The 23,618-nt window shown below is 40.9% G+C and overlaps 1 protein-coding gene across 2 annotated transcripts; it reads right to left on the bottom strand.

Moving 5' to 3' along the window:
* Positions 1–1,546: 1,546 nt before the first annotated feature.
* On the bottom strand, positions 1,547–22,441 carry LOC129709700 (zinc finger and BTB domain-containing protein 8B-like). 2 transcript variants are annotated; one of them, XM_055656217.1, is made up of 4 exons: positions 22,335–22,441; positions 19,720–20,689; positions 8,557–8,678; positions 1,547–3,269 (listed from the first exon to the last, which is right to left on the bottom strand). In XM_055656217.1, the coding sequence occupies exons 2-4, from the start codon at positions 20,648–20,650 to the stop codon at positions 2,961–2,963; spliced, it is 1,362 nt and encodes a 453-aa protein (XP_055512192.1). In that variant the 5' UTR covers positions 20,651–20,689; positions 22,335–22,441; the 3' UTR covers positions 1,547–2,960. The 2 variants fall into 2 exon arrangements, with proteins under 2 accessions (XP_055512192.1, XP_055512191.1); XM_055656216.1 differs by having other exon boundaries at positions 8,557–8,735.
* Positions 22,442–23,618: the final 1,177 nt, after the last annotated feature.

Consider the following 23,618-nt stretch of genomic DNA (forward strand, 5'->3'; position numbering starts at 1 on the left):
TGCAAGGAACCATCATTGATAACAAGTACACAGGGTTAGGGTTATGCCCACCTCATTTACAATATGCAACCTCATATCTCACTAATATTATGGTGTATACAAAACAAAATAATCTACTTTTATGGATTTCACTGCAAGGGATTTATTGATAACCAAGTATTTTTAAACTGTTGCATTTTTCTGCTAACTGGGGTTCAAGAGTTGAAATTACAATTGAACCATAATCTTATAAACAGCAGTCAAGACCTACTCCTGTTCCTTAATCATACGCAACTCATTCTTCCCTCCTCATCATTTATTCCCTGTCCTCAACCATTTGGAAAAAAGTTAGCTAATTGTTACACCTATGTTAATCGCAGTTACTGCAGAATATTATGCAGCAGTCTGCATTTGAAACTGAAAACATTCTGGAAAATGTATTGGAAAATTGAAGCTGGTTGAAGCTAAGAGCAACAATTTTAACAAAGCTTAAAGCTTAATGAAAAAAATAAATTTAGAAAGCTTTCAAGTTGAATTGGATCTTAGCATGAAATGGATGCTTTTCATCATCAAACATGGAACTACATCTTGGTTCATTACTGGTAAAGGTTCCTTTACTTTACACCAGCATGAGAATGAATTTGTCTCCAGATTCTTCCATTTATATTGATTGCTAGTAATTGATCTACCATCATATCTGTGCTATACTAATAATATTACTGTACCCCTTAGCTATAGATCAAAAAGTCCTTCTCATCAATAAACAAAAGTTTTTATTGACTGTCCAATATTAGAGTGGACAATTTATTTGGTTGCTTATGTTCGTGGTTTTTGATTAGCTCACTAATGCAATAACATAACTTCTCATATCATCTACATCCAAATATAATTGCATAATAATGATTCGTGATTTATTGGACATGCATTCACATTTATTACCAATTGGAGTTAGATGAGATACATTTCTATTACTCTAGGCTGGATTTAATATACAGATACCCAAATTAAAAAGATACCCAAATTACCAATTTGCTCATCTGATCTATTTTACTGTCAACTTTTAACAGATTAAAAGAAGGGCCTGATAAGCTTCTTGAATCACTTTTGACATCCAAACTCCAAATCCTAAATTGGTTCCAGTGTTGGTTATATCGGGTTTGGAATTCTATCCTTGAGCCTACCTCTTTCCTTAAACAAAAAAAAGAGCTCTGTTCACATATTTGGTTATTTGAACAATCACCTTCTGCAACCTGCTGTCAAATTTTATTTGTTAATATTACCTTGAAACCTATGATAATGTTTTGGTACATCAGAGACCTTATCTGTACGATTTGGTCTTCTGAGTAAGTTTATGCAGATAGATGACAAATAATAATAAAAACATAACAAAATGGCTTTCATCACATGATCCAGAGGGAGGGGTATATTTGAACCCAATAGCAATGGGATAAGGAAAACAAATATACAACCATAATTTTGTTCATATTTTGGAGATTAGTGCAGCATGATTCTGGCCTTAAGCTTAAAAGATTATCTCATACAAGTCAAAGAACATTAGACTCATTACAACTGAGAAACAAACTTTATAACATGCACACATACATTAAAATCACATCCAATCAGTAATTATTAAAAAGATACGTTTTAAAATGGTGCCAGAATTAATGGCAAACATCTGACACCAAGGGAATGATGCATCAAGACACAGGGATAACGTTTCCGCCCCATTATTATGTGGACAATACAAACAGTGACAGGTTAGTGATTTAGGGCTATCAAACAGTAATACAGTCTGCGGTTAGAGCAACAGTGGTGAGGTTTCCTTTTAGACAACCAGTCTGGTCTTCTACTTGTTCCCTTTGAGAGGTCGAATGTGAATCAAAAATAATTATTGCAGTTTAAAGCAGTTATGACAGATCAGAACAGTATTTTATATTGGACAAGTTTCAGTTTCTTTCCAAGTTCATTTAAAATACTATTTTCTAGCCCTTTAATTTTACCTTTCAAAGTGAAGCATGGGGTTCATCAAACACTCATTATTACAGCAGTTCTTGGAAAGAAAGGTAACATTTTATCCACATACAATAAAAAGAAAGACAAGACAAACAGAAAAAGACAATAATGTGAATGGTTACAATTATAAATATATAGACAAGAGCTGGAGAACTTTCTTCAGTTGTTTGGAGTCCACCCTGCCTCCCTCCATCTGTGTCATATCCTGGTTAAACAAAGTTCAGTTTCACACCCAGGGTTGGGCAAATCCTTGGCTCTGGCTATTGGCCCCAAAACAATAGGCTGGGAGAACAGACTTTTTACTCAACCGATGGAACACCAACACAATGTTCACTATGTACAAGTTAGAAAATATCCAAGTAAAATTCAAAGCTGAAGATTTGGATGCACTAATACCACAATTTTTAGTGCTTTTAAATAAAAACGTTATCCACATATTTATTTACTCAACATCGAACAATTCAAGCTGTTTGATCTTGAACAAAGTGATTAGTCTATGACACCAGTCAACCAATGTTTACTTGCCCAGAAAAGGTCAAGTAAAGTAGAATTAGCACAGCTCAATTATATGTGTGGAGATTCTTTTGGAAAAATTGATTCACAAACGGTCAACAAAGACTGAAAGGAAATTGGTTCTGGAGTTTACTTTGGTTGTACCAGCAAGTATTTGGCTCTTTCCATCTTAGAAATTATCCCAGAAAGAGTCTTCCCAGCTTCCCCATTCAGATTGGCAATCATTCCGTAATATTCTTCTGTCCAGTTCACCAACTTCGTATAAGACTCCTTGGGCAAGTATCAATTCATGTTCATGTCCCATTTGAAAACCAATAAGGGATCTGTATTGGTGGAGTTTCTTTGGCCTTTAAGTTTCCAACTCTATATAATGGTACGTAACTGCACGTATTCACTGTGATGTTCAGGGAGGAGAATTTGCAATCCATCCAGAAAGGATGGAGTAAAGTGCAGCACTAAATAAATCCTTCACCATCTGTCAAACCTCTCTGGATCTGCTGCTTGTCATCCACATTGTCTCCAGCAGACTCATTCTCTTCACTTGATTCTATATACACAGGCCAGTTAGCATCTTTGTCTTCCTTCTCTTGGGTGTCCAAAACCTGCTCAGTCTGGCTCAGATTAACTGGAGACGTTTCCTCATTCGTTGTCATCACACACGTGCAGCTATCGCAGAGGCCAAATCGCCTTGCACCATGCTGCAGGTTGCTGGTAAATGTTCTCCTGCATCCTTTGCAGACTATTGGTCTGTTAGAACGATGCACCTGAGGAAAGTGGAAGTCAAATAGATGTTTTAATTGAATGGTACACTTTAGCATTTTAAGGTAGAACTAAAATAAGTCAATGATCACCACAGTCTTTGAACATTTTTGTTTTATATTTAAAAAAAACAATTTATATCTTGATCATCTGCAAACCTGGTTATCTGACCTTTTTAATCCCATCATTCAAATTATTCATAAATTTAGTTCAAAGTTAAAGTGTTGTCACCAAATCATTCATCACATTCTGCCGATTAGAGAACCTGCACATTACCCCTCAGTCTCCTGCTGCTCAAATCGACGATTGCTTTCCATTCAACTATCCCCAATGTTTGTTAACAGAATCAAGTTAGGAACTTTATCATATGCTTTCTTGGTTCATTTAAGAAAGAAAAATATCTATAGATATAGATATCCAATATTTTAGGCACCTCTTAAAAACTTCAGAAAGGTATTTCAAACATGACATTCGCTATTCAATTTTATGCTGGATTTTCAATTATCGGAAATTTTTTTTAAGGCCTGGCTACTTTCACATTCATGAACTGGCATGCAAAATATTTTAGAAGACTGCCACCAACTGACACTTTGACTAAAGAATACAGTAGTTTGTTTTCCAGAATTTGTCATCAATAGACAAAGGAGTAGGCCATTTGGCCCTTCGAGCCAACACGGCCATTCAATGGGATCATGGCTGATCATCCCCAATCAGTATCCCGTTCCTGCCTTCTCCCCATATCCCCTGACTCCGCTATCTTTAAGAGCCCTATCTAGCTCTCTCTTGAAAGTATCCAGAGAACCGGTCTCCACCGCCCTCTGAGGCAGAGAATTCCACAGACGCACAACTCTCTGTGAGAGAAGGTGTTTCCTCGTCTCCGTTCTAAATGGCTTACCCCTTATTCATAAACTGTGGCCCCTGGTTCTGGACTACCCAACACCAGGAACATGTTTCCTGCCTCTAGCGTGTCCAAACCCTTAACAATCTTATATGTTTCAATAAGATCCCCTCTCATCCTTCTAAACTCCAGAGTGTACAAGCCCAGCCGCTCCATTCTCTCAGCATATGACAGTCCCGCCATCCCGGGAATTAATCTTGTAAACCTACGCTGCACTCCCTCAATAGCAAGAATGTCCTTCTTCAAATAAGGGGACCAAAACTGCACACAATACTCCAAGTGTGTTCTCACTAGAGCCCTGTACAACTGCAGAAGGACCTCTTTGTTCCTTTACTCGACTCCTCTTGTTACAAAGGCCAACATGCCATTCGCTTTCTTCACTGCCTGCTGTACCTGCATGTTTACTTTCATAGACTGATGAACAAGGACCCCCAGATCCTGTTGTATTTCCCCTTTTCCCAACTTGATGCCATTTAGATAGTAATCTGCCTTCCTGTTTTTGATACCAAAGTGGATAACCTCACATTTATCCGCCATGCATCTGCCCACTCCCCCAACCTGTCCAAGTCACCCTGCATTCTCATAGCATCCTCCTCACAGTTCACACTGCCACCCAGCTTTATGTCATCTGCAAATTTGCTAATGTTACTTTGAATCCCTTCATCCAAATCATTGATGTATATTGTAAATAGCTGCAGTCCCAGCACCAAGCCTTGCTGGACCCCACTAGTCACTGCCTGCCATTCTTTGTTTCCTGTCTGCAAACCAATTTTCTATCCATGTCAGCACTCTACTCCCAATACCATGTGCCCTAATTTTGCCCACTAATCTCCTATGTGGGACCTTATCCTCACAAATTAGAATTTATATTGAAGGGCATTCCCTTCAATTTTCTGTTATTCTTGCTGATTGATTGCATTTATGTTGTATCACAACTGTGAAAAAAATATTGCATTGCTAACATCATAACTTGAGCAAATTACCTACTGGAATGCAAATCCAAAAGATGCAGAAATGCAATCAGATAAACAGTGCAAGGGCAAGTCTAATAAACAAATACCACAGATCAGTGTCAAAAATGTCTTGCATTAAGAGCTATTGATCCCAGTCCTGGATGCACAAGGGTTCCAACTCTCTGGTGTACAATTCCATTGATCACTTCTATCGTGGTCCAAGTATATTAAATTCAGCTGTGTACCAAAACAGCCCAATATCTAACCGTACAACTGTTTTATCCATTGGTGTAGCAAGAAGAACTATTTGTGATCTGGAAGGGTATCTATCCTTCGCATGCACTATTTTATTCAACAGAAGGCAGACTGAAAAACATCAGTGCAATTAGACCAGATATAAAATGTTATGCAATTTTGTTGTATAGACAGCAATTTTGTAATGTGCAGTGTTAGCTGTGGATCAAATGGTGAAATCATTACCTTCAGGAATCAAAAGGTGATTTATTATTACTTACATGAAGATAGAATACCAATGAGAACATTTCTAAATCAAACTACTGGGAGGTACTCAACAGGATGTGTGTTCTGATGTTTGAATCACTAAAATAATAGCAGGCGGGTCGAACAAGTAGTTAAAAAGGGAATTGGTTGCCCTTTATTATGATGAGGTTAGAGCTTAAGAATAAGGATGTTTTGTTAATTGTACAGGATGTTGGTGAGACCAGCTGAATACTGGTCATCAGCCACGATGACGACTAAGCCTACAGAGAGGAGGTACAACAACTCATCAACTGGTGTGACATCAATAACCTTCAACTCAATGTCAATAAAACAAAATAAATAACTGTGGACTTCAGGAAGAAACAGACAGCACACATCCCACTCACCATCAATGGCAGTGCAGTGAAGTCTGTGAAAAGCACCAAGTTCCTGGGAGTGCACATCACAGATGATCAGACATGGTCCACCAACACCATCTCTCTAGTCAAGAAAGCACAGCAAGGCCTCCACTTCCTTCGACGGATGAGGAGAGCCGACCTCCCCCCTTCTGCCCTCACCACTTTTTACAGGGGTGCCAATGAGAGCATTCTTACCAGCAGTCTCTCAGTCTGGTATGGCAGTTGCTCTGCTGCTGACCAGAAGGCCCTACAGAGAGTGGTGAGGACAGCGGAGAAGATCACCAGATCACCCCAACCAGCAATCCAGGACTTATACCCATCTCGCTGTCGCAAGAGAGCAACCAATATCATCAAAGACACCACCCACCCAGCACACAAACTGTTCACCCTCCTACCATCCGGCAAGTGCTACCGCAGCATGCGGAGCAAAACCACCAGATTCAAAAACAGCTTTTACCCTCAGGCCATCAGACTACTCAACACACTCAAGAAAATTCCATGAACATTACACAAACAAAGACCAACTGACTGTCAAAATAACTTTAACTCAATGTCTGCAGTATGCTATTTGCACTTTTCTATATTGCACCTTATTAACATACTTTAAAATTTTACTATACTCTGGCACACTGTGAATATTTTATATAATGTATATGTCCATTGTCTATCTTTATTGGTATATGGTCTGTCTGCGTTACAATATTGCACATTTGGAGTATGGGGAAACACAATTTCAATCCTCTGTGTAACTACTTGTTGCATTATTTGAATTGACAATAAAGTTTACTTTTACTTTACTGAATACTGTGCTTGGTTCTGGTCCCGTAACCTAAAAATTATATAGCAGCATTAGAGGCGGTCCAAAGGAGATTCGCCAGACTAATCCTTACGAATAAGGGGGTTTCCTATCAAGAAAGATGACATGGTTTGAGTTTCTATTCCTTGCAGTTTAGAAGAATAAAAGATGAAATGTTCTTAAGAGGGCTTGACAGGGTAGATGTTGAGATGCATTCACTGGTACAAGGAGCCCTCGACAAGGGGAAATAGGTGCAAATAATTGACAAGGCTGCCTAGCCCGCTAGTTAAAAAGTTCCCAAAAAAAAGCGATGTGTATCGTGAGTCATGAGAACTTTTTAACTCAGCGGGCAGGCAGCAGCAAATAGTCGCTCTTTTCACTTGTGTGTGTGACCCCTTCCCTCCCCTCTCCAGCTCCCCGCCCATTGCACCGGCGCGGGGGCTTTGCACTGTCTTCATGTCGGAGCCAGTGCCATTCAGGACCAGATTGCAAGCAAGATCCCAGAGAACAGCCAGCAGAGCCCAGTTAATTCCAGAGCCACGCACCAGCTGATGGTGTGCCAGGTAATCCAGTCACAGGAGGTCCGGCCAAAACATGTTCTCAGCTCCAGTCCAAGGGGTGGCCGGAGACGTCAGGAAAACGGGACGACTGCAGCACGGAGATCCCAGAGACTCAAGCCAGCAGCAACTCTAGCCCAGCCCCGCTCCAACTCAAGATATTGGGATGAGGGGGCGCAGCTCGGGCTGAACTGCCACTTGTCGCCGTAGTTTGCCATCACATTGTTCTAAACACAGAGGCTAAATGACCTGTTCATGCCCACACAGTTTCTCATACATCAAAATGACTCTCCCTATACTTCACTGGAGTAAACTGCCGGGATCGAGGCGCAAAACTCTAGCGGATATCATCTACCACTGAGCCAGCCGTTAAAATCTAGAAAAAATCTTCCATTCCGAAAAAATTCTGAATTACGAAAAGTGTCTGGTCCCAATCGGATAAAAGGTTGTGCAGACAAGAGCCACGAACAAGGGGGAAATAGGTGCAAAAAAGGGGCTAGTAGTTAAAAATTGTGGTGCATAGAAAAGTGTCCAGTGAATAGATTGTTATGTAACTGTTAAGATTCAAAGATTACCATGAAAAGCCAGTTAGCCAATGGGATCCTATAATCATTTTACCACAAGACTCAACAAATGAATGATCGACAAATATTGTCTTGAGCTCACATTGTTCAAAGAGTAAAGACCTGCATTTTCATACATCAAATTCTACTATGGAGTATTTCTAGATTCATCTTTCAGAACTTAAACAAAGAATGTTAGAACCAATTAAAAACATTCTGAACTGTCCTGATAGTTGTAGAACAGAAAATACAATGTCCATTTTACACATGGCAAGATCCATCAGCAGCAAACCAATCACATTTTATGTATTATTTTAGCACAAATATAAGCAAGGACATTGTTCCTGCTCTTTCTCAAAGTGCTGCCTTAAAATCTTTCACATCCACCCATAATGGCAAGCTAAACCTTAGTAAAACATCTCAAACTAATGGGAGCATCTCCAACAATTCAACAATCCCCAGTGCAAAAGCGGAGCAGCAGTCTAGGTTTTGTATAGAATGGCTCTAAGATATAATTAACATTGTTTAAATTAGTCAGGAAAACAAATGTAGAGACATGCAAATTTCAAAGTACAGGCTCATATTTAACAATCGTTGAGGTGGTTCACTCATGAGTTCTTACTCACACTTAAAGCATGACTTCGAAGATGCTCAAGTCTGGTGAATCTTTTTCCACAGGTCTCGCATGGATATGGGCGCTCTCCCGTATGTGAACGCATGTGCCGTTTCAGGATTCCTTTCTGCTTCGCTGTGTAGGTGCAAAACGGACACTTGTAGATCTTTTTTGGCACAATTATCCCATTCCCTAAAATTAGAAACCATCAAATGTTATCACATAGAACCCAAATGAAATTGTGGTCAGAAATAAGAGTAAATTGAAAATGGGTATTGTAGGCAAACACCAAGAATAAATTACCCAGAGTTAATTTTCCAACATCTGTTTAGCACTGGCAACCAAGAATGATTTCTATCCCATTACCCCATCCTTGAATATAATAGATAAGAATTCAGTACAAGCAACCTTCAAACAGGATCTTACAATTCCATTTAAATATATGTAATCTAAAACATTGGACCCCAGACATTTAACCTGGTGAATATCTAATCCAGTCATTTCAAAACTAGAGTCAACGAGAAGCGATTTGGAAAAAAAAGCTTTGCAAGGATTTCCACACAACGATGGATCGATCAAAAACTTTCCAAGAATAATAATAGGCTGTGAAGAAATCTCTAAATGAATGAAGAAACTACAAATTAATGACAAGGTTTTAATTTGTAATTATACATATTACATTGTTAGGACAGGGTGAGGGAAGGAGTTTTGTTAAATCTAGTTTAAACAACAAAACTGAGTTGATACATGTACAACACAGCAATAGAGTTTAAGATCCAAGCAGTAACAGGAAAAAGTACGAAAATAAAACTAACAAGCCACTTCCTTGATTTGTAATTTTTTGTATCCCATGCCCTGGAAGCAGATTGCACCCTAAAACAGTTATCTCAGCATTCAAGTATTTGTGCATTTAATTCTTCATGTTCCTGTTCCAGAATCCCCTTTAAATTATATTTTAATTGTTAATATCTCACTTTCTTTAGTAATACATCACTTTGCACTTTGAATCACAGTATGTTGAAGCATAGAAGGAAGTCTTTTCTGCATTTTACTTCCTCAATTTGTTGTCCATATAGACACCTATATTTCTAAACTTACCATTAGTTGCAGACTTCAAATTATGCCCAACACATCCCAAATTGGGTTATTGGTACATATATAAAAAATGGGAAATTAGCTTTGCTCAGAGGAATAGAACAGGGAAATTACATTTCCATTAATTGTAGCTGTATGCGAGAGAATTGAACAATGGCCGGTGTGATATCCACTTTCATAAAGGAAGTTAATGTAATTACAGCTCCTATATTTTAACATCTGCATGGAGAATCGGAATCTTTCAATAAAGATGAATTTGCTTATGAGGCAGAAAAATAATGAGGAGCAGCTAACAAATTCCTGAAACGAAATTAATAATCAACAATCCTGAGATGGTCCTTCAAGGAGATGAATGATATCCGAAATGGAAAACTCAATAAGTGTAGTATATATAAGCAAACCTTCGAGTCATCTTTGACAAGGACCTAAACAGAATACTACTGAACATTAAAGGCAATGGAATTGTGAATCGTAGTAAAATGGATTAAAAACTGATTATAAGGGAGGACACAGAAAATAGAATTTAAGGACAGCTTCCCCTAGTACATGGGAGTGATTAACCAAGCCTCCCAGGGTTGCATTACGGACTACCACTGTTCGTTGTATACTTTAATGATTCACATGTAGACCAACATGAAATTAGGCTCAAACCTGCACATTAGATTAAAATGAAAGATAATGCTAAAGAACAAAATAAGTTGTAAAAGCAAACCAATTGTCCCGTGATGTAAATTAAACGAGTTTTGTTCAGATCGATGGTATATTTTAAATGTTATTGACGTTTTTAAAAAAATCTTAAAACAGCGCCCCCCCAATCGTGCATGCAGTTGGGGGAGAGTTCCCGTGCGCATCTTTACTGGCATCGCAAAGGGCACCCGACGGGTCCTCAGCCGCGCCTGCACAGTTGGGGCCTTTCAAGAATTTTTATCGCCATATTTTTTTCACAACAGCGAAATAGGTAAGATTTAAAAAATAGCATTTTACTGCTAGGTCGGGCCCGCTGATGCCGAGGCTGGGGCAGCGGCTTCCGTCTCCGTGGACAGACAGAGGCCGGAAGGGAAGAGGCCGTGCCGATCCGAGGCCTGGGCGCTGAGCCTGGCTCTGAGGCCGACGGTACTGCTGGCTCCGGGCATGCGCAGCACCCTCGAGATCCTGAGGAGGTGAAGAGGGAGAGTGGGGGGGGATTGAGGGAGAAGAGGAGGGTTGGGTGGGAGAGAGAGGAATGTGGGGGAGGTGAGGAGAGTGGGGGAGGAGGGGGAATAGAGGTGGGGGGGGGGGAGGGTGGGGGAGGGATAGTGTGGGGAAAAGGGAGAGGTGGGGGATGGAAGGATAGGAGGGCATAGGGCGGGGAGAGGAGTTATGGAGGTAGGGAGTGACTGAGGGTAGGGGGAAGGAGGGGGAGGCGGAGGGAGAGGTGAGGGAGGGAGTGAGGAGGGGAGGAGGAGAGGGGAAAGAAGAGGGGGAGGGAGTGCTGGGGATATGGGGAAATGAGCCGCGCATGCGCAGTCGGGGGGGGCTATGCGAGAGTGGTGGAATATTGTGTTGGGGAAACGGGTTGAGTTGGGGGAACGGGTGAGTGATAGAATATGGGGAACGGGTTGCATTGGGGGAACCAGGCCTCCCTTGTGTCCCACTTAGTCTAGTCCTTTGTTAAAAATAACTATACTCTTAATGACAGAAGGCTTGGTTACAGGGAAGGTCAGAAAGTGTTGGAAAGCAAATCCACAAAATGATAAAAGACAACAAGGAGAAATTCCTCTTTGGATTATTGGCAAATTGGATGTTGCAATTCATTTTAAAAATACCAGGAACAATGTAAATTTCCCAGCTACTTCCATATCTTGCATTAAACGCAATTAATTTTAGATCATCAGATAAGATATAGGAACAGAATGAGGCCATTCTGTACATTGAGTCTGCTCAACCATTTGATCATGGCTGATCTGTTTTTCGCTCTCAACCATATTCTCCTTCCTTCTCACCGCAACCTTTGATGCCCTTCCTAATCAAGAATCTATCAATCTCCACTTTAAAAATACCCAATGGCTTGGCCACCACAGCCATCTGTGGCAATGAATTCCACAGATTCACCTCCCTCTGGCTAAATTAATTCCCCCTCATCCCTCATTTTAAAAGTATGTCCTTGCATTCTGAGGCTGCGCCCCCTGGTCCTAGACTCCCACTCGTGGAAACATCCTCTCCACATCCACTCTATCCAAACTTTTCATTATTTGGTAGGTTTCGCCCCTTATCTTCCAAAGAATATAGTTCCATAGCCGTCAAACACTCCTCACACTTTAACCCAATCATCCCCAGGATCGTTTTTGTGTATGTCCACTCCAATGCCAGCACATATTTCCTCAGATATGGGGTGCAAAACTGGTCACAATGTTCTAAATATGGCCTGACCAGCACCTTATAAAGCTTCAACCATACATCCTTGCTTTTATTTTCTAGTCTTTGAAATTAATGCAAACATTGCATTTTTCTTTCTTACTATTGGCTCAACCTGCAAATTAACCTTTTGGGAATCCTGCGGCAGCACTCCCATGTCCCTTTGCACTGCCAATTTCCAAATCCTCTCTCCATTTAGCAAATAGTTTACACCTTTATTCCTTCTACTAAAGTGCATGACCGCACACTTTGCTATGCTGCATTCCATGTGTCACTTCTTTACCCACTCTCCCTTTCTCAGCGACGGTCACCTCCTTCTCCCCTTTAATATGTTTCTTTCACTTTGGGATGAAAAGAACCTGCATTTTCCAAATTACTCCCAGAAACTCCTGCCAGTGCTACTCCACCGTCATTCCTGTTAGGGTCCCCTTCCAATCAACTTCAACCAGATCCTTCCTCATGTCTCGGCAGTTGCCTTTACTCAACACTAATAAAAGGTTGAATTCTATCATATTATGATCACTGCCTCATATGGGTCCATTCACCTTAAACGCTCTAATCAAATCTGGATCATTATACAACACCAAATCCAGAATCGCCTTTTCCCCAGTAGGCTCGACCACGAGCTGCTCTAATAAAACCAGAAATTAGACATTCTACAAATTCCTTCTCTTGGGATCCAGTATCTACCTGATTTTCTCAGTCTTCCTGCATATTGAAATCACCCATGACCATTGTAACATTGCCCTTCATACATGCTGATATAATTTGTACCGAACTTCCTCATGACTATTTGGAGGCCTTGGGGATGAATCCTGGGCATACATCACTGGTAATTAATTCAATTGAGGAAAAAAGAGAGAATATTGTGTTTTGTGGCAAGAGACGAGAACGTATAAAAATATTAGGCAGCTAAAATACTGCAGTATTTACAAACACCATACAAATAATGATATAAATATATGAAGGATTTGATAACAGTCAGTGGTGAAACACGTGCGTGAAATATTTATGGTAAATCGCATAACTGTACATAATGTGAAGTTAGACAAGTTCATGTGGGAGAAAAGGATGTATAGGGTGATTTCACGAAAGGTCACTGGAGCGTAGATCCGCACCCACGTGACCGAAAATTTGAAGTGGAGTACATGCTATACTTCCGGTACATGTTAGTGAATGGGAAAACACGCACTTTCACACCCGTTAAAAACATCGAAAACGGCCAGTTTTTGAGCTGCAATTTACTGCCAGTCGGGGTGACCGTGAGGCACAGCTACCTAAATTTACAGTACAAAAAAAAAGATAGAAACTAAGGTAAATTCAAGAGGGAGCTGAAGGTGCAAATCCAGCGGAAGTGATCAGCGGACATTTGTCGTGGAGATTTAAAGATCCAAAATATCGGGAATTATCGCGTTTGCTTGCTGCATTTCATCAAAAGTAAGGCATTATTGACTTTTTTATCTTTATTCATTTGTTATATGAAAAGTTTTAAAAGTGAAAAATCCGTCAGTAAAATTGCAAAATCGCCCATGGTTCTCAGGTGGGTTTTAACATGCAAAATGAAAACGTTTCTGAAGCTACATTTACCATTTAAATAATCGTAAACTATCAATGCGTTTTGAAATACATTTTCCTCAGATGCAAGCTAAGGAATGGGATAATTGTCAGCTGTTAGTTGGACAAAATCAGGACATTTTATTATTTGCCAAAATCAGGATTGTTGACATCATTCCATGCTGCAGGCTTGTCTGTTATTAGATGATAAATAAATAAATAAGTAGTTTGGGTGATTGTGCAGGCTTTAAACAAGAAACATTGAGAAATATATTTTGGCAAATAATAAAATGTCCTAATTTTGTCCAACTAAAAGCTGACAATTATCCCATAAAGTGGAACACAGCACACAATTTACTATATGGAGTGTTCAATACAACTGATTAAGGAATTGCCACTTCTTTTTTGTTTGTAAAGGCAAATCCCCAATCTTTCTGCTCATCCCCATAACCCAAACTTTACTCAAAGTATAATTATTACTATATTTTTAAATTGTGATTTCTAGCGATAGCTAGGTTGAGAAGATGCAAGATTTAGGGCAAGGAGCAGGGAAACATTAAAATCATAGATGGCTCTGGAATTCATTACCCGGATTAGTAACTGAAGCATTTAATAATCAGTTAAAAATCTTGCTGAAAGAAAGAGATACTGAAACAAAATGAGAGAATGGGAGAAGAGGAACTGAACTACTGCTCACCAGAGGGTAAACCCCACATACTTCAGATTGTTCCAAGTTATCCAGGTCTGTGTGGTCATTTTAATGTAATGACTAGAGGTTTCTTTGAAACTTTTATTCACACTTTGATTGCAGGGTGCAGCTCCAATTTTGAAGTCAGAGTCATACAGCACGGAAATATTGGCTGAATATCGGCCCAACTTGTTGCCTATGGCAATCAACAGGCCCCTTCTACTGCAGTCCCACCTGCCTGCGTTGGCCAAAAGCCCTCTAAATCCTACCCATGTACCTGTCCAAAAATCTTTTAAATGTGATATTATACCTGCTTTAACTACACCTTCTTGCCTTTCATTCTATGTACCGACACTTCTCTGTGTGAAAAATTTTCCCCACAGGTACTTATTAAATCTTTCCATTCTTTAACCCATGTCCTCTGGTTCTAGATTCCCCGACTCTGCGTAAAAGACTTATTACACACCTCTATAAGATCACCCATCAGCTTCCTAAGTTCCAAAGAATATAGTCCTAGTCTGTACAACCTCTCTACAGTTCAGTTCCTGAAGTCCAGGCAACATCCTCGTAAATTTTCTCTGCCCACTTTCCAGCTTAACAAGACCCTTCCTACAGCAGGGTGACCAAAACCAAACACAATGCTCCAGCGGTCTCTTCAACATCTCGTACAAATATAACATAACACCCAACTTCTATACTCAATTCCCTGACTATTGCAGGTTAATGTAGCAAAGACCTTCTTGACCACCCTACTATGTACCTGTGATGCCGGCTTAAATCGAAGGTAGACACAAACTGCTGGAGTAACTCAGCAGGATAGGCAGCATCTCTGGAGAGAAAGAATGTGTGATGTTTCGGGTCGAGACCCTTCTTCGGACTGATGTCAGGGGAGAGCGAGGTACATAGATAAGGAAGTCAAGGTGTGAAAATAGGACCGGGGGGGGGGGGGGGGGGGGGGGGGGGGGGGAGGGGGGGAAAGGGGACAAAAACACACAACTTGGTGATATTCTCATACCTTACACTTCCTTATGTCTACATTCGATTTAAAACTAGCATCTGCCGTTCTTTCCCACACATTTTGTCTGGTCCACTGCAAAATCTCTTCAAGGAATGCCTACTTTGAAGAAGTTCACCCTTCGCTCAGCTAATAATGATCTATTCTACATTTTCCTTGATCTACATTCCCTTTGTCCTATTTTCTCACCTTACACTTCCTTATCTATGTGGTGCTCCAACGCCGGAGCACCACCACCCGGCGAGAACGGCCAGGAACATCGGGCCTCAATAGGCCTGACTATGGGTGAAGTGGGGTTGGGGACTGGACTTTGTGCCTTCCCTCATGGTGGGAGCCATTGTGGGGGGATGTTCTTTGTGTTTAAGACTCTCATTGGTGTTATGTCTGTATTTTTTTTTTGTGTGCTGCAAAATGGCAAAAAGCATTTCATTTCATTACACGGTGTATGTGAATGTGACCAATAAAATACCTTTGATACCTTTAACCTTTGATCTCTCTCTCCCCTGACATCAGTCTGAAGGGTCTCGACCCAAAATGTCAACCATTCCTTCTCTCCAGAGATGTTGCCTGTCCCGCTGAGTTACTCCAGCATTTTGTGTCTACTCTGGAGACTATCTATGATGGACTGAATGACTTTCAACTATGCAGAAAAAAGTAGGGAAAACCAATGTATGCTTAAATTGGCTAAATGTGACTGGCAATGTCCTCCCAAGAATCTGGAAAGGGCATTACATTTTTCATTTGCAAATTACATGGCTAAATGAACACAAAATTGCAAATGTAAGCTAACTGATGATAGAGTTTAGCAGGAGCATAAATAACATAGAGGGAAGTACAAAGTTGCAAAGAACATTATAGGGTAATTGACCAGGCAACATTGTAGCATGTGGGGGTAGATCTAGCAAGGAAAGCTTGGAGTATTTTCTAAGTAGCAAGAAGCTCAAAATTGTGGATGATCAGAATTTTGTATCCAAGTTCAGTAAACACTTAAACCCCTTTTTTCACGGGGCAACTTGACGTAAGAGTTGAACATCGTGGGAACCTCTTGCGATAACCGTACGGCATTCGTGGACCACTGTGGCGTTAACGGCAGGTACTCGTGTAACTTGGTGACTCGGGAGAAAATTCAAACAAGCTTGAATTTCTCCAAGAGTGACTTGTACACTTGTGGTTGAACATTGCAACATTATATGCACGTAGTGGCCAGTGCGATATCCGTACTGACTCTTGCGTGTACCGTGGGAACTCCTGCGAACGGTGAACCCGGAAGCTGGACAGAGGGGACAGAAGGCGAGTAAAAATTGTCCTCTGTGGGATTGAATTTAAAAAATAAAGATTTGCATCCGCATATGGACATCAACTTATTCATGAGTTATGTTAATGAGATTCAAGAAAATAACTATAATCTTTAAAAGGGACTTTACTGAAAGGTCCCGCATTTTTATGGTCCGTGAGAAATTTTTCACGTACTTCTTTGAGAGATACAGCTCGGAGTCCTCACCAACCAGCGATCGATGCCTTTCCGAAGCAGGGTCCGGAACGCTACCAATCAATGTTCTCCAGAGACCCGTGTAAAGGAGTGAACTGCACATGCTGGTTTAAAACGAAGACAGACACAAAAAGCTGGAGTAACTCAGCGAGTCAAGCAGCATCTCTGGAGAAAAATAGGTTATGTTTCGGGACGAGACACATCTTCAGACTCAATTCCGATTAGGATGTCTGAAGAAGGGTTCCGATTCGAATCGCCACCTATACTTTTTCTCCAGAGATGCTGCCTGACACGCTGACTTACTCCAGCTTTTTATGTTTTTCTTCCCAGGCCTGACTTACCTGCTGAGTTACACCAACATTTTGTGTCCGTGTTCACTATGAACATTGAATTATTTAATTTTAGGTAATTTACACTCGCTCTCCCCCGCCCACCCCCCCCTGCCCCCCCCCCCCCCCCCCCCCCATGCAGTAATTAATTGTTGGTTAACCAGTCCAAGGTTTGCAACGATGGTTCCCTCTTGGGATCACACTATCCCTAGCCAACAATTGGCCTATCAGGGAACCAAATATAGACATAAAGTGCTGGAGTGATTCAGTGGGTCAGGCAGCATCTCTGGAGGAAAGGGTTAGGCGACATTTCGGGTCAGGACCCTTCTTCAAAATACCCTGCTGAGGTCATCTGTTGTTGGCCCTGATTTGTCCCGGTCTTTTCTTGCTTCCAGTTCCCCCTCTACAATCATCCCGAAGAAGGGTCCCGACCAAAAATGGAATCTATTCCTTTTCTCCAGAGATGCTGCTTGGCCCGCTGAGTTACTCCAGCATTTTGTGTCTAACTTGCTGATTCAGACAGTTTTTGATTTACTCTGAAACACACGTTGGAAATTAAACTCGGGTGCAACTAACATCGTCTTACCGTGGGAACTCTTTAACTCAGCGGGCAGGCAGCAGTTAATTGTTGCTCCCTTCAGTTTCCCAGGGGGTCGGGACGGGACTGGAGTTGGGAGGGAAAGGTGGGGGAGTCGAGGGAGACAGATGGGGGTGGCTTCATTTACTGGCGGCTGGTGTCTGTCACTGAAACAGGTAGGTGAGATTTCACATCCACCTTGTGTGTGCCTCTCTCTCTCTCTCCCTCCATCCCTCTCACACAGGCTGAGAGACTCTGCCTCAGTAACTGTGCTCACTCCATCTGTGTCTCCCACATACACAGTTTTGTGTGTGTATATACACCAATTCAACCAAGGGAGGATATTTATAGTGTGTGAAAAAAAGTGACATCATTTGTGCCACGTGATGATTTAATTACACTTGACAGTTTACAATGTCATTCAAGATTTAACGGGAAAGCTCGGGAGACGGACAAGTCACTTGCACAAATAACAGAAATGCCGAGTACCGTGGCAACTCTTTGTCTACCCCCCCGTTATATCGTGTGATATCGTGCTAGGCCACGACCACTTCACTCTGGCTACATCTTGCGTCGTCGCCCCGTGAAAAAGGCCTATAAAGATGTTGTACAACTTTTTTTGAAAAAAGATAAAGCTTAGAGGAATGTTGTTTTTTATCTCAAAAGGTTTGAAAAGAAAGCTGGAAGTTAGTTTACAGCCGAACAGAATTCTCATCACATCCCATCTGGAGTAATATGCAGAGTTTAGAGAGTTGTCCCCCTTTAGGCCTGTCCCTACATGGGTTATTTTTTAGGCAACTGCAGGCGACTAGGCTGCCGCCACAAGGTCGCCAGGGTGTCACTGGTATGGTCGTGAGTGGTCTCCTCAGTCGCCCAAAGAGTCGTAGCGTCATTCTGGTCGCTGCTGGCTTTTCAACATGTTGAAAAACCTTTGGAGAGTCGGTGACAGTGGGTTTGACGCCAATGATTGTAGCTTGACTTCTCCTGACATAGGTGCTGTCATAGTTATTGCCAGGTTAATGTAGGTTGTCACCAGGTTAACGTAGGTTGTCGCCAGGTGCCGACTTCGTTGACATGCTACGACTATGACAGTCGCCTAAAATTAGCCGAAGTGGACAGGTCCATTAAAAATTTTTGGAATTCATAACTCCTGAGAGCTGCAGATGCACGTTAAGTCGTAGGCATATTCAATACCTTGTTCAATATATTTCCAGACTTTAAGGGAATCAGAGGATACAGTGTTAGGATAGCCTAGTGAACGAGGCACAGACTCGATCAATTTAATAAAGAGCAGTCTAAGCTTGAGCGGAAGCACAATCTATCCCTGTAATGCTGTCTGTCCTGCTAAGTTACTCCAGCATTTTGTGCCTATTCCTGCTTCTGTTCTTATCTGGGAAAAAAGAAACAAACACCGCCCTCCCCCACGCAGTCATTTGTTGATAGGAAGAAATACATCCAGCCTATGGATTGGTATCCACACAACTTTATGTTGGGAAATATTAATTGCCCTAATGCACTGGACTCTGCATGGTCATTTTATGATCATGAGGAATGTAACCAATGTTAAATCAAACCTAATTTAAGTGTGTGGATTTAAAAAAACAAAAAAATGCCCATCGTGCCACATAATGAAAATTCAAAACAAACATGGCTGATGTTTCCAAATTAACCCACATTTTTTCAGTATAATTATAGCTTCTCAAAGGCGTATATGTTATTTAAGAATGTAAGAAGGAACTGCAGATGCTGGTTTATACCGAAGATAGACACAAAATGCTTGAGTAACTCAGCGAGTCTGGCAGCATCTCTCGACAAAAGGTCCATTCTTCAGACCTATTTAGTATTATTTATGTACTCAGTTACTCCCCGTCTTCTTATAGAGATAAAATGTTCTCCATATTCGTATTTATGTTTAGATTAGTCATTCCCTGTATCATCAGAGGATTTAACGTTAGTTGATAAACACTCCTCCTGTATTATAATGCTGTTGCAGTGCAGGTAATTATTCCTTATTAATAATCCTTATTAATCTCACCTGCATCTTCCCCATACCAATCGCTCTGTACATCCATCATATTAGAGAAGTTGCCCCCTCCATCTTCCGGCCGTCCCCCTCGGGAAAAGTGCTGCATGATGTCCTCTTTCCGCTGGACATTCCCTGTCCTCAGTAATACTTCCAGAAATTGCTTCATCTGATAATTTTCATAAGCTATTTCCATTGCTGGGGCAGCCTGCAGCCTGTCCTCAGCCTGCTCTGTGGCAGATGGTGTAAACTGTCGGAACCTGTCAACTGATTCTTCTTCATCGTCGTCAAATTCAACTTTTGGTTCTGGAAGCTTAGGTAATGATGGAGGGTGCACTTTATCTGGAGAAAGATTATCTTGATCCTTTTGTGCTAGATCTATGGGATAAGTACTGCATTCATTCCAGTTAAGTCCTTTATTATTCTCAGGGCTCGAATCTTTCTGTTGATGAATTGATGTAACAGGGTTCGGACATTGACTCCTACAAAAAGACACCGTCTCTCCGAAGGCATTTATATTATTTCCGTTCTCCACATGACTGCAGTCGTCATCCTTTTCATCTTTCACACAGATATCAAGAGAAGATCGAATATATAACTTACAAAAGCTGACCACATCAGTCATCTGCAGGTAACTAGCAGCTGACATAACTTCAATAACATTCTTACTGCAAAGGTTCAACTTCCCAGAATAAAGGAAGTCCAGAATAATTGAAAAGGCCTCAGACGTAACAATGTCCAAGGAAGCAGTACTAGGACGTCCACTGTCATGAATATAGTGAATTAACAAGGCTCTGAAGTAGCCACTGTTCGCAAATAGAACATTCCGGTGAGCTTTGAAGATTCTTCCCTCCACAATAATACTGCAGTCACAGAAGAAGTCCTGCTTACGCTGCTCATTTAGTTCTCCCAGTAGTTTTGTGTAATATGATGTGATCTCCATCTTTCATGAGCAAGACTTTTTCAAAAGGTATTTCTTTGCCTGCAAAATAAACAAAAAGCACGAGCTTACCAAACAGAAACAGCAAAAAAAATGTTTTCCATTTGACCCTTGGTATCAACATCAAGCAATTGAAGGCCCAAGCTGAATACAGTTTTTCAAGAATAAAATACCTATGATGGAAAAGTTCTGACAATAATCACGTGGGGGAAAAAGTTCCATTCATTTAGTCCATTGTGTCAAGAGTGCAGCCTACTCTGTTGGTTTATGATTTTCTGAAAAATGCTCGTTATGGCTCAATAGAATTTGCACCATCATAAAAAGAGCCTTAAACAATTATTTTATTTGGTTTAGAAACTTCCCATCGTAGTTTAGCAATTCACTGCATACTTGCGAAGAGTATTGTGCTCTGCGATCATGCTTAATAGAAGCTAAACCAAATGCAATCTAAACACCTGACTGGTAGGTATACAAGGAAATGAATGACCCCTTCAGGTCAGCATTAATAAATGCAGAGTTGTGGGAAAGAACTGCAGATGCTGGTTTAAATCGAAGGTAGACACAAAATGCTGGAATAACTCAGCGGGACATGCTGCATCTCTGGAGAGAAGGGATGGGAGACATCTGAAGAAGGATCTCGACCCAAAACATTGCCCATTCCTTCTCTCCAGAGATGCTGCCTGTCCCACTGAGTTACTCTGGCATTTTGTGTCTTCCTTTAATAAATACAGAGGTTGCCAATGAAGAAACAGGCACTATCAAGTCATTGCTGTTTTCATTTATGAACCCATCAACATTTTCAGTTATTCTCTGAACAAAATAAAACTATTCAATTCGAATTTTGAACAAGAGACCAACAAATGCACATTTATCACCAGATAAACTAGATGCTTGACATTCATATTTAATTGTTTGAACTGTGTGAATAGGTAAGACTAAAATAAATACATAATTAAATCCTGTGACTTCAGATACACGATTAAGTACCATTTAATAGAGGAAGCAGGTTTTTAAAAAAAAAAATTATTGTAGTAATGTATTAATAGTAAAGTTCTGTTGACAATAAGAAAGCCATTCATAACATTAGATAGCAATATTATTTAAATAGTAATATTTCCATTTATAAATACATACTTTACACAAAAACACCTTCAGATTGCTATCTAGAAAACTGCAATGTTTTTCCATGAAGTTGTTAGGTCTGTGTCATCCTCAATTTCAAATTAAAAAACGGATTCAGAAAATATCAGACAGCAAATAACTGAATACATTTTAAATAAAGGAAGGTCTAAATGTTGAATGCTACTCAGTAGCAGTACTCGGGAAGCAGATGTGGACTATTGTTTCGGGTTCAGTTCTGATGGGCTAATTAAAAAAAAATTAAGGTTCTTTATATGACGTCACGGATTTTATTGATCCATCACATGAAGCCTTCAGCAAAGAAACCCCCTATAAAATACCAGGTACTAATAATTACATGAATCCAATAATTAGACATGAACCCATTTTAGTGGCTATAACTGTTCTGCTGCAACACAGCTCTGAGCAGTTCCCAATGAATACTCCAAGAGGTCAGAGTTTAGGGTTACAATCTCTGATTCTCTTCCACAGACATCCGTCACAGCTCAACTGTTATCTGGTCAACTCGTTTAAAAAGCCAGAATTAGGTATTTGTTTCTTTATTTACCTTTCTTCCCTTTAGTGAAGGCAGAGATCAAACCGATGGCCATACGTCTTGCCAGCCTAATTTTACACCGGAAATTGCGGCGGCACTCGTTAATTGACAAAGACACGCACCAATTAGAAGCCCCGGGCAGCACCGCAGCCAATGGGAAACTGGTTAGTGGGCGGGATAAGTGAGCTGCCTGGCTTGGTTTCGTGGTCCGAAGGCCAATGAGCGTGCGCGGCGCTCAGTATGTGGGGGTTGTAGTTTTGTCACTGATTAGTCGCCAGGGCAACCTGCCCCGGAGGAACTACATACCCCAGAGTGCCGTGGTCCACGTCAGTGGAATGGTAAGTGGCCGGCGTCCGTCCGTTGATGGTTTCCGGTCCCTGGTCCCTTCACTTGACATCGAACATGGCAATCGGCATAATTTTCACCTGGCAGCATCAGCTAAACGCGGTGTTCCTGGGAGGGAAAGAGGATGGACTGAAGTGACCCATTCGCCCTACTGTTCCCCACCAGCGCGACCCTGGGTTGTCAAACCGCCCGAGGGCTGCTCCACACAGTCTGCAAATGCGCCAAATTCACCAGCCATCCCTCAGCTGCGCCCTCTGCAATGGCGAGGTGTGTTGGGTGTTAGTCTGGCGTTAGTACAAGCCACAGCAACACCTACTTACCTTAGCGGCAACAATATGTGTTGCCATTGCCCCCTTTTGTGATGAGATCTTGCATTCCTCCCTGGCATCTGTATAAAACTGCGGAGTAAATGAACCTTTGTAGGCTATTAACTTAAAATAATTGAAACTCCATGGTTTTTTTTCTTTGTCGAAGATGTATTTAATACATTAGAACCAGGAGTAGGCTAGTTGTACTCTGAAGCCTGCCCCGCCCATTTAGTAAAATCGTGGCGGATCTAATCTTAGTTTCAGTTGCATTTTCGCATACTTCTTGACTCACTTCTATTTTAAATATCTTGTCAATTTTGACCCTAAACATATTAATTGGCTCTGCCTCCGCCACAGATCTGAGATAGTGAGGTTCAAAGATTCACCAAACGCCCAAGAGAAGAAAATTCATCTCTAACTGAAATGAACGACTCTTTATTTGAAGCTTCAAGTTTATTGTCAGACTAAGTATGATGAGGCACAGGTACAATGAAAAATGTTGCTTGCAACATCATCACAGGTACATAAACTCAGACAAGCACACAAAAAACAAATTATACATAAATTACAAGTAAAATTCCAAAAGAAAGAAGACTTCAAAAAACAAGACATTCATGCAAAAATAAACAAATCCCGCAGGATT

Source organism: Leucoraja erinacea, chromosome 26 (assembly GCF_028641065.1).
Source record: "Leucoraja erinacea ecotype New England chromosome 26, Leri_hhj_1, whole genome shotgun sequence".
Classification (NCBI taxonomy): domain Eukaryota; kingdom Metazoa; phylum Chordata; class Chondrichthyes; order Rajiformes; family Rajidae; genus Leucoraja; species Leucoraja erinaceus.